General features: G+C 40.2%; 1 protein-coding gene across 7 annotated transcripts in view; it reads left to right on the top strand.

The window, feature by feature from the left end:
• ATN1 (atrophin 1) overlaps positions 1-17,879 on the top strand; it is a 53,654-nt gene that overhangs the window by 31,917 nt on the left and 3,858 nt on the right. For all 7 annotated transcript variants that reach the window (XR_015795788.1, XM_025165233.2, XM_088138596.1 and 4 more), the window contains exons 2-7: positions 10,062-10,259; positions 11,985-12,122; positions 12,894-13,007; positions 13,343-15,285; positions 15,876-16,098; positions 16,332-17,049. Coding sequence is in view for 6 of the 7 variants with exons in the window: in XM_025165233.2 (XP_025021001.1) it covers positions 10,182-10,259; positions 11,985-12,122; positions 12,894-13,007; positions 13,343-15,285; positions 15,876-16,098; positions 16,332-17,049 (3,214 nt within the window). In the remaining variant the exon portion in view is untranslated. The remainder of the gene's footprint in view (positions 1-10,061; positions 10,260-11,984; positions 12,123-12,893; positions 13,008-13,342; positions 15,286-15,875; positions 16,099-16,331; positions 17,050-17,879) is intronic.

Here is a 17,879-nt window from a genome sequence, read left to right on the forward strand (position 1 = left end):
AAAGGGGACTGTCAGAAAACTGGATGAGGTGGGCTTAATTAACACGACGCACCGGTGAGAAGGTTTGACCCCCTTCATGTCGTCCTATAAAGGCATTCGCACGCCGACACTCGCACAAATCTCTCGCTCTATCTGGGAGAAATACGACCTCCTCGTCCACATAGAGCGCTCTGCGGAAGACATGGGAGATCTTAGAAAATCCGAGGAGAGTATCTCGCGAACAGCTTCTTAAAGCAGGGGTGGCCAACTCCAGGGAGCCCTGCAGAACAAGTCCATCCCTACCTATCGTGGGGCCTCACAAAACAAGACACCTTCCATCTGTTTACTAGAACCTCAGTCAAGAGAAACTCCTGGCGCTGTAGAACCTGCTCGGTGGTATAAACGTCCGATGTCTGAAGCCCTCAATGCTCTTGGAGGCCATGTAGCTTCATAGAACCAGTAATCCAACCCTTAGAATATCTTTTCTAAAGATTTAGGTCTAACAGCCCTAGTCAAATGGTAGGGAGAAAGGGAGGGTAAGCTCTGATAGCTCACAAATCCCACAGGCTCCGTGGAACTTGCTAAAACCCTTGTGGAGCACATGATGAAACAGAAGACAGACACCCAAGCTTGGGAATGCATATGTGTTCTTCTCTAGGAAGGAGGTTTACTCTAGATTTGAATGAGGGTAGGATGGCCTCTCCGTCTCTGTTTCAGAAAGGTTTCTGGTTTCATAGAAGAGACACTGACTAGAATCACAGTGCAGACACTCCTCTCTAAAGCTATTTTCTGCTGTTTCTTTCCTCTTCATTTGCCTTTTGAAAGCCTAGCAGATACCTTCTCAACTCTGAATACTTAGCATATTATATAGCATGTTAGTATTCAGGTTATTTCACATATTGCAGCCCAGAGGAGCACACCAGTTTTCTTCTGAATTGCCTATTGCACGTAGAAGGTAAAGACTGTTGTTTCATAAGTGAATGAATGGCTAAGGTTAAATTTGAGCTATGAGTTTCCTGGCTCAGAGTCCATACTCTTCCCTAATAAACTACACAACCAAAAAGTTCCATCGTAGGGTAGAATGGACTGATATGATGATTCCCATTGTCTACTGACTCTTGGAAAGGTCACCTCCACAAAACCACAAGGAAGAGTCCACATTGCTCCAAAAGAAGTCAATGTCTCCACCTCTGGTCCCTTGAGCTCCTTCATTTTTCTCATAAAATAAGAACAGTTTTAACAAACCTGAGTAGGGGATGGGGGAGTAAATCTTCTACTAGGTCATAATAACTGTCAGATGGTATGTTCATCTTTAAAATGGTTGTGTATTTTATTCTCTTTGCTGTGTGTATCTGTGTCTAGATAGAGTACATTGTGCATGATGATCAGATCTGCTTTATGATCTGTTTCTCTATGTATTTTCTTGTTGCTCTTCTGCTTTTCTAGTAAAAACTTCCATGTTACAGCATAATTACAGCATAATTTAGAGAATGGTAGAGAGAAAAAACAGGGATGAGGTGAAACTAAAGGAAAACAAGGGAAGGAATAGAGCTAGTCAAATGTGTTTTGGTGCTTTAAGCAGAAAATCCAAATGATGCTCATCAGTGATGGTAAAAATATAATAATTAAGGATTGTTTGTGCTCTGATAATAGTTTGAACTCTATTACCCAAGTTGGAGTTCTTTACCTTTCCTTAATGGTGGTCTTGGTCTTTGGAATGGAGCATTTCAGTGGGTCCTCATAGAATCAAGGGATATAAGTATATGGATTTATTCCTGAGTTGATGCTGTATGGCAAAGAAACTAGAATAAAGGAGTAAGAGAAATTCAGACTTTTCATTGTACATGTTGGGAGCAACTGCCAGAGGGATGGAACTGAGCTAGGCTGTAGATATGCTGTGAGGTAAAGATTACTCAGTGAATTTTGGGTCCCAAAAAAGGATTTGCCCTGCTCTTATTCATTTCAATGGGATATGTGCAAGTGATTTCTCACTGGATTGTGTTATTGAGAGGGAGACTAGTGTAAGGATTTTCTGCCCTGTATATCAGAATGTCGTGGATGGATCCTGGTTGATCCATCCACGACAATATTGACTTCCCCAATTTTTTATTTAAGGAAATTTCCTCCTAACGGCGCAGGGTTGGGTTGGTTTCCTTTTCATTGGTTGCCTCTTACGATCCCTTCTGGTACCACTAGAGGTGCTCCTGGGTTAGTGGGATCATAGAGCTACCAATGGGAAGAAAAATCCCAAAACATTGTGCAGCTATTTCTATCTTAATGTGTTTTTTTGTGTAAGAAACAAGCCAGAGGTAGTCAGAAGACAGAAGAGCAGGTGGAGCTTGTAATGAAAACCACTCCCTTATCCTTTAAAATTCTGTGAACAAGGCAGATCAATTGTACAATAAAAGTCTTGCCTGGAAGCTTTATAGACACATGTAAGGAAATAATATTCAGGCTTTTAGTGTTCATATTTGAATTCTGTAAGCAAGAAAAAAGATCAAGAAAGCTAAGCTTTAGACATTTTGTACATTTGTAAAATACCAATTCCAAAAAGGATGAAAAATGCTAATCAGAATCAGTTGAGTGGATGGTAAGATCCATGTTTATCTAGAAGTGGCCTAACAATTTGTGATATGCCAAACATAGTTTGCCCACTGCCATATATGGTGATCTATAAATTTCATATTTGGATTTTCTAATTTAGACTATGAGAACAGAAGAGTTGCCAAGCACTTGCTTACAGTTCATAAGTCATACAGGTCAGAGTTAGAGAAGAAAAACAGGCAAGCCATCCAGAAGATATTATGGTTTCCTTTCTGAAATTTGTTCAAGAACAGAAATGTTGGCTATGCTAGAATAAACCATAGTTTTCCTCAGACCAAAGATGACTGACTGGATTTTTTCTTCATCTCAGGTTCTTCATGAATAAAGATTTTCCCCCCCATATGCCTTGTCACTGAGTAGTTCCCATTGTTCATTCAGTCTCCAGAAGGGCTTTAAGAAGTAAGAATGAAAAAGAATATGCCTTGATTTCTAGTAATTTTGGGAGTGTGTATGTTTATTTCATCTGGCCATAGTATGCTTTTTAATATATATAAATGAGCTGAAATATTTATAAAAGTTAGTGTTCGGTAATGTTAAAATTGTTGAGCTGGTAGCTTGGAGACTCAGGTTGAAGTCTGTCCTCAACCATGAAAGCTAACTTGGTGCTTTTGGGCCAGTTGTATGCTCTCAGCCTACCCTACTCTACAGGGTTGTTGATTTGGGGGAAAAAGTGAAAAAAAATGGATGTTTCTTTTTCTTAGTCTCTAGAAAAAAGGTAATTTTGTTGAATTTCCTCTTAATATTTTATTTTTTGTCTGTGTATCTGTTGGCCACTTCCCCCAAGGTCTGGAACAACCCAAACTCTTAAGAAATAGCGAAGGATGCAGAATAGTTGATAGTTGACAGAAGACTGGTGAAAAAAGAAAAGTTTTTTTTTGCTGGTGGAACCTCCTTTGTTGGAAAATTTCTCTCTCCTGGTGACGCTTGTTGAAATGTTGCTTCTAATTGTTCCAGGGTGAAAAATTTTGAAGTGCCATTTATACTCAGCAATATAATTTGTGTCAGTAAGACCAGTCTCAGCACACTTAGCTACTGTAGGAAGAGCATTGCTACATTTGTGTCAAACCATGTGTTTTATGTATACTACACCTCAGTCAGTCTCTGTCATCTTTAAACAATGGGACGCAATCTGGAATGAAGAATCACTTGTCTGAGGCCCTAGAATGAAGTACTATTGGTGGATCAGTGCCATATATAAGTGAAGACCTTGTATTATGAATATTGGAATATGAATGTTATTGTTCTAATTCAGGGGTAGGCAGTGAATGCTCTGGTTTAATATTTAAAAACATTAAAACAGGAAACTATATTCCAGAGAAGGCCAAACGTAATGGAGGCCCCAGGAGAATTTTGAGCTACCATACTGGCCACTAGTATATTATTGTTTTTTCTCTGATTACTGTATTCCAGTTGCACTGTAGTAGAAGCTCATTTCCTTTTGGGAAAAGAGTTCCACAAAAGTTGACTTAGAAATAAGTATCATTTATTTTCCTTTAGCTTCTTAAGACTAGTGATGCTTTTTGTATTCTCTATAATTTTTTCTACTTCTGAAGGAATGTTCATGCCTCAAATTAGTAATTCTTTCTTCAAAGTACCTTCAACGTGTATTGCATGATGCCTTCTTGAAAGGAAAAAGGGTATTATTGTGGCATTATTATTTATTTCTTGTTCACATTTTAATTTTATCTTATACAGTAGAGCCATTGCAATTCTTAAGACATCTCATAAAACAACATGAAAATCACAGTACAGGTATTTAAATTAACAGTCTCAAAGCCATTCTGAAAACAGTGTGGCATACAATTTATAAATTAGGTACAAAGTGGTGGTAGTAACATTATTTTATTTATTACATATGCTGTATTTTTTTCTTCCTAAAAGGAGCTAGGGGCAGTATATGTAATTTTATTCTCCAAACAATCCTATAAGGTAGATTAGGGAGAATAATTACTTCCTCAAGGTCACCCAATGAGCTTCATGACACGAATAACAATTTGAATTCCAGATTATTTCAAATACATTTTGAAATATATAATAAACAGATTTTAAGCAAAAAAAAAAAAAAAGGCAGAGGAAATTGGAACGCTGAATACAAGGGAAAGTTGATGTAACTGTTGAGCTGAGAGAAATAGAAATCCTTTAAAGAATATGTGTTTCACTTTGTGTGGAAAAGGTACATGGAACTAAATAATTTACATTGAGTTTAGGGTGAATTGTGATTTTCCAGATACACTGTATTTGAATTTCCCATTTCAAAAATCGTCTTCTAGAAATTATCTTGTCAGAGTGTGGCCACTTTGTATCGGGTAAATTTACCAAACAGCTAATTTTGCAGACCCTTGAGAATGCTTTATTAATCTATATTTGGGGTTGAAGGGCACTAAATGAAATGTAGGAATCCAGATGTACTTCATGACAGACTGCATGGAATCTCCCTTCACTGAAGACCAAATACCTCAAACTGAAAATCATTCTGACACCAGTACTTCTCCAGAACCCTTGCCTTTCAGTTTAATTTATATGAGGGCTGTACAACTAGTGACCCACTAAACTGAATGAAGCTTTTTCTGCTGCCTGCCTGCAACTGTGGGAACTTGTGTCCAAAATATGCCAAGGTGATTTGTTGGGTCACAAAGTGTGCCATTTTGATCTTAGTTATCTGATACTTTCATTGTCCCAAATCTTTTTGCTAGGCCCAACATGTCTTCAGGCATAGGCCCACCCCAATCAACTCTAGTATCAGTTTGTCTCCATACTAGAGTGGGTGGAGGGTGTAATTAACCCTAATTTCATCCCTCATGTTATCTGTGCATTTTAGTTCCTCACAACTCTTTCCTTCTAGCCAAGATAATTTTCGCTATTGGACCCCAGTTTTGCAATTATACCATCCTTTCTTTAAAAAAAAACCCAAAACATGGCAGTCTGTATTTATAAACTCAAATCTGGCATTGTCCTGCAATTTTGGCCTCAGAAACCACACAAATAGCACCTGGCTACAACATCCTGAATGAATGTGTAAAATAACAAATTTGTGTTAAGACAGGATGTGAAGGCAGCAACTACACATTTTCAAACTAAGCCCTCAATCCTACTACATTAAGTGTTGCCATGCTGCATATATTTAATCAATTACTCCAATGTGATGGCTCTGTACTGAATTGTGATGTGAAACCCATCTGTGCTATCTAATCTGCTTTGGCTCACGCACACATTCTTGTTTCTATGGCTCATGATGCCTACCCCTACCTATATCCCACACAGAATTTCTGATTGTGAATTTACAGTGGGATCCCGTAACCATGGAGCCATAAGTCCTAGGCACATTGGCTTGAAACAGTTTTCCATTCCTGTTAAAAAGGTTTCCTGCAGCAGCTTTCCAATTTCAGGGTTTCTTGGGACCTCAACGGGCATGTAATTACAGCCATAATGAATTTGCTATCAAAATGTAAAGTTACATTCAAGTTTCTTTTCATGGATTTATAGCATTGAGGAGGATATGCTTTAATAGCCTACAAATTTGGGGAAGAATCTTTTCCGTATGATTAGCTGTCGACATAGCTTTCTGGTATAGGCTTTGATTGCAACTCAAGAGCCTCCAAGTCAAATCTAGACACTCTTAACTTAATAAAGCAAATAAATAGAGGGGTTAGATTTTACTTTGAGCAATATGGTTTCACAACATGAGTCAGTGATGGCTTTAAAAACGGTAAAGCAAATTCATATAAATCAGATCTACTGTATCATAATTACCAGTCATAGATAAATGAAAGGTTTATACATAGAGAAAGTGCACCTCTGAACATCAGATGCTAAGGATAGGCGAAAATAAAGTAATATGGCCTTCTTGTTCTGCTTGTACTTTCCAGACATAAGTATCTTGCTCCTGATGGAAACGGAGTTAGCCTAGGTGTGCCTTGAACTAATACTGAAGCAGTTGTTGTGTTTAATGTTAAGATAGGGTTTGGGGAATAACTAAAGTTTCAAAATTAGAAAATATTTCTAAAATAATAAATGCTCATTAATATCCTTTTGAAACTATCTTGGCCAATTTCAAAGCAGGGTTAGATTTGGCTAGTACTTGAATAGGAAACCATCAGGAGACCATAAGTCTGTAGGTTAACTGGGCAGCAAAAATAAAAATAAAAATCCCACTTTCAAATTGTTGCCAGGAAAACTACATGGACATGTCTGTGAAGTTCTCAGAAGCTGAATTTGACTTGAAGAAGACCTTAGCTGCTCAGAGTTTTTAACATATGCTATAATATGTTATAATCCTGTCAAGTTAAATATTGATATTATCTCCAAGACAGATCAGCATTATCACATCCATTCCATATCACAAATGACCTACCAAATGAATTTGTGGTGTAGATAAATCTTGACTTAGGGATATTCCTTATAGCTACCAAAAGATAGAAGGCTCTCCTTGTTATATTAATGCTTGCATTCCTCTGCCATGCCAACCACGTTGGCACTGAATTGATGTTGCATAACATGGAGAAACATTTCATAGCCAGGAGAGCACACCAGCCCAGTGTTTGGATGTATTCTAGCATGCATCACAATTACTGAGACCTGTGCAGAAGCAAAGGTCTCACAGAAGTGTATACAATTGCCTACAATTTTACATGGTAGTATAGTACTCCATACAAAAAAGTTAACTGGAGAATTTGACTGGAAACCTTAGGCAAATAGAATGTGTAAGGTGAAAAGGTGTTTTGTAAGTTATAGGAAGTAAAACTGACATTAGAAATGGAACCTTATCTTTCTTGCTCAGTTCTAATCCTGTGTTGAATTTTTGAAGGTGTGCATTTTTAGTGTGAAAAAAGGAAATTTGGAGTGTGAGGGAGCATGAAATGTTTCACTGTCCACTTTTTTTTTTGCTGAGTACTACAAGAAGTAGCATGCTGTTGTGTACAATCTGTACCTGTTTTCATCTCTTAATGTTTTGCCTGGTGCAAGTGAATCATTCTTAAAGCATAGGCCTATGCATGTTTACTTAAATGTAATTGGGTTTGGTGGTGTTTCCTTCAAAGGGCCCTATGAGAAGTAAGGCAGGCTAGAAATAGTAAATTGAAGAGTGGTCATAGGATAGCACCCTCAGTTAATTTTTAATTGAATAAATTTATACTATCCTTCTATTTCAAATCTTCCAGGACTTTCTTTCAGGCAGCTGATATTAGGACATGCTTGTGGTTCAGTTCAGTTGGAGATTCTTTGGTGCAAGTTATATTAAAAGGAAATGGAGAAAAACTATACAGCAGTACTATTGTGCTCTAGTTAGACTCCATTTACATCAGTGAGACTTGTGCAGGAGAATTTCTTATTGTATTATGCTGTTGTTTATTGGATTATTTTGCAGATCCATTAGGTTGTAAATATTGAGGATCAATAATAAAAGTTTCATAGCTTAAATGAGCAGTATTCCACTTTTAAAATGAATTCTTCCCAAAGAATAACAAGCAACTTGCAAGATTCAACTGATGATCCTCCTGCTTCTTTAACTGTGTTATCAAAATTTAAAAAAAAAGGCAGAGAAAAATGTCTGTTCCAGAATTCACAAGGGATGGTAATTAGATCCATAAGTTCTGTATTTTAATCTGTATTTTATGATATAGAGTAATAATGAAGTAAGATTATTGGATTGCTTGAAGAGAAGTCAAATATAATACAGTAGGTGTTTTAAACTACAGATTTTTCATCTGATGTGACAGTTGTCTGGACTTTTAACATTTTGCCAGTAAAAAGATCTTGGAACCCTGAAAGCTTGCCGCTTTGTGTGAAATTTCCATTGGCCTAATAAAATCATTGCCTCCATAGGGGGGTCAGTATTACTAGAGTTCTCCCTGCACCTACAGACTTCAGCAAAATTGTGACCACTCTACAAGATAAGCATTTGTTTTCAGAATTCCTCATCCCATTCTCACTTTCTTTCATTTTAGCTATCCTGTATTGGCACTGATAGCTACTACTCTTTTACAAATATGTTACAATACATAATTGATTTTGTGTTATATTCAAGTGTTTATTGGAAAACAATTAATCAAAGACTCTTCAGCTTTATTTGAGTATCATCACTGTCTTGCACAAACAGCCTAATTGCTGAGTCTTTTTGTGCTTGGAAATCCCATCGTGGACAGCTTTACACTACCTCTGTCTTCATTCAGCCCTCCCTTAAAAACCATAATTGAAACCCTTGGTCTTCATCTGTTAGTCTTCAACCTCAGCAAAACCTAATTAGATAGAATTAGATGTGTCCATACTCATATCTTCTTCCTTCTTTTGCTTTTTGTCTTTGTCATTGTAAAAAAGCAGATTGCTGTTGTACCAAGTAGGAAAAGTCAATTGTAGTGAAATAGATAAATTATGCACCCTCAGAGGGAATACAGTTTCTGTCTGGTACTGTAAATCTTCTTTCTCCTGTGTATGATCTCACAGCTAAATGGCTAAATATTTTCCAAGTCACATAAAACCCCAGCACCAGCTATATTGGCATTAGGAAAGAAAGCCCAGATCCACATTGAGGTAACTTGACTAATACTAGACCAACTGAAGGTTCATGAATTAGGTCCAAATATCCCAGAGTTCTTCATTTGGCAATACGACATTATTAGAGCACTATCAATGTTGCCACGAAAGCTGTATGTGTGAAGTAATATCCAAATTGTTTGGGTCAACTTAAGTCATGTGAACACAAACCTCATTTTAAATGGCTTCATTGGTATAGTTGGATTTGACCCAAGCCACATAGGCAGCACTTCTCATAAGTAATATGCCATGTAAAAGTACTTAACTGTATCATAGCTCACCATATGATTAAATAAAAGAGTCAGAAAAGAGCATGAAAGGTCTTGGTTTGGGCAAACCTGGATCTTGCAATTGGTGCAAAAGCTTCATTCCCTTGATTCTGAGATACATTTGTGGACAATTTGAATGTCCATAAAGGTGCACCAGATTAATATTTATTGTTTTCTCTATCACAGGACTAACATGGTGTCTGTTGATGGAGTCAGGGTTATTTAGGAATTCACAAGGCTATATGTAACATGGATTAAACAAATGTTAAAGCAACTACTTTTTATTGAAATTGTGTATTCAGAATGGTATTGAACAAGGCAATATAATTAGTCTGCAAACGGCTGTTACAGTAAAAGCTGCAAAATAAACATGCAGAAACCATCATAATTAGACTGTCAGCATCTCTTGGTATTTTAAACCATTAATAGAGTTTAATGTTATCAATTCTGGAGAAAATGAATTCCAACTAAATATTCTGGTTTTCATCCATTACTGTAGAAATATGTCATTTGGTGATTTTTCAGAGAGAAGCTTTAATATGCTATCTAATATGCATTTTTAAGTTCTAAATAGTTTTATTGAAGAGTCTGAGGCATAGTAAGGAAAACGTTTAATTCATATAACATTTCTTAGCCTCTTATCCTTTTCTCTAACAAATTCTCTGTTTTTGAAATTGTCAGGAACTCATTGCATACCTGGATAAAGTTTCTTGCTGACTTTTTTCCTGAGGAGTGTAATTCTTTGAGGCTCATACCTCAGTCTCTCAAGGAATAGCAGCGTGGGAAAAGGTATAAAAGTTAATGTTTTCTTCTACCCGGACAAAGGAGAATGGGGACCCTACACCCAAAAGAATGAAGACTCGACAGAATAAAGATTCTGTAAGTACAGATTAATGGGGGTTAAGAAAATAAAAGTCCCTGGTGTTAGACCAGGTGGCTGTTGTTGGGCAACACCGAGGGAGAATACATTTAGAGGACAACAGAGGCATTATATAGAAATGTTGACAATCTTCAGAAATACATTGGGACTCCTAAATTTAAATAATTGGGGAACTACTGAATTGTGATCACTTCGTTCATGGGTACCTGATAATGGGGCCTGGGGGGTGGATTGCCATGGTTCAATCATGAAAACATGGTGGATGAGTTTTTCCAAGTGAGGAAAAGTTTCAAGACATTCTGGATTAATATGTATATATTTGATTGTGAGTGATTTATGGGTTCCAGATGGAAATAAGCATTAAAATGTCCTGTCCCTGTCATTTCCAGAATAGCAGAAGAAAAATAGTAAGAAAATAAAAAAGAGTAATTACAGAATTTTGATTAAGTAATCATTCACCTTTGAACTACAGATTTAATAAAATGAAAAGCATATTCTAGAGTTCAGTATAAATGAATTTTAAATATGAAAAATAATGCTATTTAGTAATTGCCACAAACAATAATTATTAATCATTCCTAGAAAGAAAGTTTTTAAAAAATATATATTTCTTATTCCTTTCATCTTGTATTAGTAGCCCTGAACTAAAATTACCTTAAAAAAGAAAGGAGTATGTCCTTAAATTTTTGCCATACTTATTTTATTAACAAACTTTGGGTTCCACCAATTAATGAATGGATGCTTTAGCCATCCTCAAATATTTTAGATCTTGCTATTTGGTCTCTTGGCACTGGAGAAGACTCTGGAGTTTATGGATTGGCCAGGTTTGATGACCTCCCTTACGGTACACCTAGAACGTGCAAAGACATATATTGTTAGATTCTGCAAGGAAAAGAGCAAGAGTGGGAAGGACACCTTCCAGGAAAGCTTCTCTGCCATTACTGATTTTTATATTGAGGAACTATGAGCACGTTTCATGAACCCCAAGGGTTCCTGGAACACAGGATCAAAACCAAACCTTTAATGTTAATCAACAATTTAAATCTGGTTAAAGTCGACAATTTAAGGTAATTTGTCCTTTTGGTTACTTTAGGCCATCCTATACAGCTTACAGTATAAACTTCCAAGCCTGTCCTTTGGAGTACTAACTACTTAACGATATACTGTTTTTGCAGTTTCACAAAGACAGCATAACCAGGAAATAACTCTACATGGATTGTAATCATATCTGCTCAGTTTAGCGGATCACTTGTTGTATGTTACCAAGACAGAGAAAGGAAAATATAGGGGATAAAAAATGTTCTACACTGAATCAGTGGAAAAATGTAAAGGGAGGAAGTGGTTGTTTGTAAGGCAGTTTGCATTTTTGATGCACTCTGGAGCTACAAAATTCCATGCAGGTATTTTTATTTTAAATCTACAGTACATGCAATGTACAGTATTTTGCTATTATTAATGTATATCCTAAAGTCTTCCACTTGCCTCACCCTGCAAAGAATGCTTTAGGTTGACAAACACTTGTAAAGACAAAATCATTGTAAACAGTAACACTGAATAGTTGTATCTAGAGATTGTGAATGCAGATATTGAGATTTTTTTTTATAGCTCTACATATAATGTAAATCAAAACTGAGAAAAGTCAGAGAAGTTCAGACTAGGAAACATGGAAGAATTGGAAGGAGATGTAAAAACCTGAAATAAATAATTGTCTGTTTTCTCAACAGATGTCAATGCGGAGTGGTCGAAAGAAGGAGACTCCAGGGCCCCGAGAGGAGCTCAGGACACGGGGTCGAGCATCTCCAGGTGGTGTCAGCACTTCCAGCAGCGATGGCAAAGCTGAGAAATCCCGACAAACTACCAAGGTAGATTTTTTTATTTATATATTACCCATTAAAGGTCATTTATACACAAAGGAAAATTGGTAATAATGCTATAGAAACCAATACATATTGCAATATATGTTTAGAGCTGCATTAAATATTCTCCAGTTTGGGTTTTTAATAGAAAACAGCAGTTTCAGCAAAGTAGAAAATTATCCTAAAAATGCTTAAGCTGTAAAACTGTTATTTCCCCTACCAGCTGATTCTTTAGCGCCATTTTTCCCTAGCTGTGGCTGATTCCTCCTTCCTGCATTTGATCATGAACAGGAAAACATCATCATGATTGCAGCCAATCAGATTTTGTTATTTCATGATATCACATACAGTAAGTGAGGGCAATAAGGACAAAGATAAATCAATACATGAGCAATAATTATCCCATATATGAAATGCCTTCTAACATTTGCAGCTGTTTGCAGGAACATTTATTAGAGTTTGAAGGTCCTTCCTCTTTAAGACAATTATTGTTTATTTATTAATCTACATAGCCTTCACCATCACTTGCCCTAATTTGCCCTAAATCTGATTGGGTGTGTAGCAGTCTGATCCTTTCTCACCCATGACATTATCCGTGTGATAATGGAATTTCCTGTTTGACTAATACAAGAAGTAGTTTTAAGTAACCTCACTTGCACGTGAATTACGTTGCATTTTCTGTAGCTAAAAAAAAATTGAAAACGTATTCTTTGAATAAATGCTATTCAAAGTTTTTGCTCTGGAATATGTCCCCTCTCCTATCTATTTGTCCTGCAGAAAGGTCGTGTGGAGGAATCGATGGCTCCTAAAGGAAGCAAGCAGAGTCGATCAGAGGAGATTTCAGAGAGTGAAGGAGAAGACACCAATGCTGCAAAGAAAACTAAAACAGAAGTAGGTTTTCCCTACAACTCTTCTTGCTCAGTATTGCTCAGCTCCAAACATCCCCAGAATGGTCCTTTTCGTTGAAGAAATTTTTCCTGCTTTTCCTAAGCTCATCTAGCCAAGTACTCACCTGTGTTATATCACAGTGTCTAACAGTTGTGGTTGTACTATCCATTGTCAAGACAGAATGACTGCTGATCATTCACACACAAATGAGGCAGCTTTTTCCTATACCTAATTGCAATTCTTCTTTTAACATAATTCCCAAACTTGCCTAGAGAGGTCTCTTTTAACGTCCCTGAAAGAGCATTTGCTCAGTATTCCTTGTTTTTCTTAAATCCTAGGAGCTGCCAAGACCACAGTCTCCTTCTGATGTGGACAGCCTAGATGGTCACAGCTTCAATGATGAGACAAGCAGTGACCCACGAGACATTGACCAAGATAATCGAAGCACCTCTCCCAGTGTCTATAGCCCTGGCAGTGTGGAGAATGATTCCGATTCCTCCTCTGTGCTTTCACAAGGACCCTCTCGCTCTTATCATCACCCCCCACTCTTTCCCCAGAGCCCCTCACCAGCTCCCCTGACGGAGGGCCTAGCACGTCCAGCAGAATCCAACTTCAGCTTAACAGGGGAGGTTCATCCTCAGGGCCCCACGAGTGGCTACCAATCTCAGCTTGAAGCCCAGGCTTCAAGGATTTTCCAGGCGCAGGCCCAAGCCCCCCCAGTTCCCACTCCATCCACCAACTCATCCTCCTCCCCCTCTTCTTCATCCTCTTCCTCCTGCACTATGCATGCTTCTCTGTACCCGAATGCTAATGTAGTCCAACTGGGGCCCAAAGTTGTGAGCGCAGGGGTGGGAATTCCAGCACCAAGTGTGCGTGAGCAGTCCCTGGGTACTAAGCATAACCCACCCCCAACTACTCCTATTTCATTAGCCTCTGTGGCAGGTGGCTTGCCTCCTCAGAAGACACCTCCAAACAATTCCCCATCAATAATTCCTTCTGCTGCTGCCACCTTTCCCCATGTGCTGGCCAATCTGCCTCCCCCTCCAGCTCTGCGCCCTCTAAATAACATGTCTGTGACTTCCAGCTCACCAGGGGTGGTGGGGCAAGCATTAAGTGGACATCTTTCATCACCCCATGCAATAGGGCAGGATAAGTCACCTGCCCCTTCTCGTTATCCCTATGCTCCCCCTCCTCCTCCACCCCCCAGCTCTTCTGCTCAGTATCCCCTTCCTCCTCCTTCCCAGGCACTACCCAGCTACAGTTCATCATATGGCCACTCCTTTCCACCACCCAGCAGCCTCTCTGTATCCAGCCAACCACCCAAGTACACTCAGCCCTCCATGCCCTCCCAGCCTGTGTGGAGTCAAGGCCCACCACCATACAGCCGCCCACTAGGGAACACCAACTCCCACCCTCCTGCCTCCTTTCCTGGTCAATCCACTCATCACCAGCAGCACCATCACAACCACAGCAGTGGTGCTGGTCTCTCTCCAGCAGCAGTTGCCACACCACAAACATCTGGTAGTTATTCCCACCCACTAGAAGCAGGTCCACATCACCCTTCTCATGCTGCCTATGGGCTACGCCTCTACCCACCTCATAGCCATGCTACATACAGCCAGGCTCCTTCTGCATCCTCCTCCTCCTCCTCTTCCTCTTCCTCCTCCTCTTCCTCCTCCTCGTCCTCCTCCTCATCCCAGGGGACATACCCCGGACTCTGTAGCCATCCCCAAGGGCAGAGCACAGCCACTTATGCCTTTCCTCCCCCACCTCCACCTTCACCTGCACATGGGGCTGGACCCCCAGTCACTTCTGCTTCAGTTACCCTCTCCACTGTCATAACCACAATGGCCTCTTCTTCTACAGCCCCGTATAAGACAGCATCACCTCCAGTAGGACCGCCAACGACAGCCCCTTATGGAAAGCGTACAGCTTCCCCATCTCCTACTTTCCAGCCGCCAACCTCGTACAAGCCAGGCTCTCCTCCTGCATCCTCAGCATCCTCATTCCGGGTAGCCACACCACCAGGATACAGACTAAGCTCTTCTCCGGCAGCTGGGGGCTACAAGGCCTCCTCACCAGCCCCCATGGCTCCTCCCGCCTCTGGAAGTATGGCTGCCCCTGCCCCACCCTTGCCTCCCCTGCCACTCAGTGCTGCACAAATCAAACAAGAGCCTTCAGAGGAATATGAGACCCCCGATAGCCCAATGCCTCCAATTCGGAGTCCTTCCCCAGCCCCCAAAGTGGTGGATGTACCAAGTCATGCCAGCCAATCAGCCAGGTAAGGAACGCAAGGAAACGGAGAGGGTGGGGAGAGGAGATCAAGTGGGTGGGGGGAGGGAATGCCTCCTTTGACAAACTGAACTTCCAGAATTCAGCAGAACAGAATGATGATGTAGAAGGCTTCTTTAAGGAGTGCTGAAAAATCAGCAAGTGGGCTTGGAATATCCCTACAGGGACAGATTTCCCCCATTGCCCTATGGCTATACATATTTGATTGATTTTTATTTGTATAACACCCATTTCTAAAGGCTCTGCATATGACAGAGCCTGTTAAAATCTCAAAAGTTAGGGTTGCTGTTGCAAAGGAATTCTTGATGGACTTTATAGAGGACAGTCTTAATGTTTTGTACAGCTTCTGTGTCTTAGCCCTCTGTTCAAGAAATAGAAATGGAATAAACAATCCAAAGTTAAAACTGTTGTGTCGATTGACTTAATGTATGTAATTTTCACAGGTTAAATAATCTTTTACTGTTTTTCTTGAAGAATTTGGGTTTCCCCAGAGCAGACTTTGGAGTTTGTTTTTCTTAAAAGAGTTTCTTAGGAGAATTCATATGGAGGCTGAGATATTGGGGCTTCTTTCTCACCCAGGTTCAACAAACATCTGGATCGTGGCTTCAATTCCTGTTCACGGACTGATCTCTACTTTGTGCCCCTGGATGGCTCCAAACTGGCCAAGAAAAGGGCTGATCTTGTTGAGAAAGTGCGCAGAGAGGCTGAACAGAAGGCCAGGGAAGAGAAAGAGCGGGAAAGAGAGCGAGAACGAGAGAAGGAGCGGGAAAGGGAGAAGGAAAGGGAACTGGAACGAAGTGTGGTAAGTGCCAGTTGCACACACAGGCTCCTCCTTTGGTTCCTGGCTTTCCCCTTTAAAAGAATAATAGAGTTGCAGAATCAGAAATATCTCTGCCAGAGGTTTTCAAGGAGCTGTTGCCAGTTAGAGTTGACTGTGCTAACCCATATATATTAACTGCCCAGTTTGTCAGAAGGCAGTATCCCTGGCAGTCAGGACACATCTTGCTGAATGACCCATTCTCTGTTCTCTTGCAGAAGGTTGCCCAAGAGGGCCGGCCAGTGGATTGTCCATCTCTTGGCCCTGTTCCTCATCGTCCATCTTTTGAGCAAGGCAGTGCTGTAGCAACTGTCCCACCCTATCTGGGTCCTGACACGCCAGCCCTTCGCACCCTCAGCGAGTATGCCCGGCCTCATGTCATGTCTCCGAGCAACCGGAATCACCCCTTCTATGTCCCATTGGGTGCAGTTGATCCAGGACTGCTCGGTTACAACGTGCCAGCCATCTACAGCAGTGACCCAGCCACGCGGGAGAGAGAATTGCGAGAACGGGAAGCCCGTGAACGAGACCTCAGGGATCGTGATCTGCGTGAGCGTCTTAAGCCTGGCTTTGAAGTTAAACCAGCTGAGTTGGAGCAGCTCCATGCCGTGCCCAGTGCTGCAATGGATCCTTTTCCACGGCATGGGGGGCTGGCTCTCCAGGCAGGTCCAGGCCTCCACCCTGCTTTTCCCTTCCATCCAGGGCTGGGCCACCTGGAACGAGAACGGCTAGCCCTGGCGGCTGGCCCAGCCTTGCGCCCTGACATGTCTTATGCCGAGCGATTAGCAGCTGAACGACAGCATGCCGAGAGAGTGGCTGCTCTGAGCAACGACCCCTTGGCTCGGCTGCAGATGCTCAATGTGACCCCCCATCATCACCAGCACTCCCACATCCACTCCCACCTCCATCTCCACCAGCAGGACGCCATCCATGCAGGTGAGGAGATCCCATGGCCTCCAGCACAGTCTAGAAATGTGTTGCAAATGTCTCTTTGGAACTGCTGAATTCTCATTAGGATGACTGCCTTTGGAATCTCACCTGATTGAACACTTTCAGTAGAAGAAGGATAGGATTTCTATACAAGGGAAAACTAGCATATCAGGGAGAACTCTGGGATTGATCCATTCTCCTTGATACACTAATTTTCAACTTGCATGAAATGTTGGTGGACAGAGGATCTTTTAGTCATATAACACCTTTCCCCTTAAAAGCTCAGCAACGGGTTTGCTTATCTCAGTGAGAATTAAGTCTCAGCAACTGTGCTAGACCTATCACCCAGAAATGTCAATGAATTAATTATGAATCTCTGTGTTTGTAACCCATGATTGGTAACTAAAAATTGAATTCTGATTACCTCAAGAGAGCTTTCAAGCTCCCTCCCTCCCTCCCTTTTCTGCTTTTGATGAAATCATGATTAGGACTGTGTACTCTATCTAAATCACTAATCAAATGGACTAAACTATTGAATATTTACATATAAGCATGAATATGAATGTTTGCACAAACAAAAGAATGGCCTTATCTTAGCTATTATAGTCTGGTTGTGGAGGTAAGTAACTATTCTTTCAGAATTGGCCTCTTACATAGAAAACAATGTTTTCATACCATATTGGTGGGTTGTAAGATTATAGAAAGAATGTTATATAATGCTACATATAATTAATGTGAATACAAGGAACTAGAAGTAAAGTTCATTCAAATTCCTTATATACTGCACAAAAAGAATGTTTCCCCACCTACTCTTCCTCCTGTATTTAAAAACTAAT

The sequence above is a fragment of the Python bivittatus genome, unplaced genomic scaffold, assembly GCF_059951505.1.
Source record: "Python bivittatus isolate LINGU-HERP-01145 unplaced genomic scaffold, Pbiv_v1 ctg000270_np1212, whole genome shotgun sequence".
Taxonomy (NCBI): Eukaryota; Metazoa; Chordata; class Lepidosauria; order Squamata; family Pythonidae; genus Python; species Python bivittatus.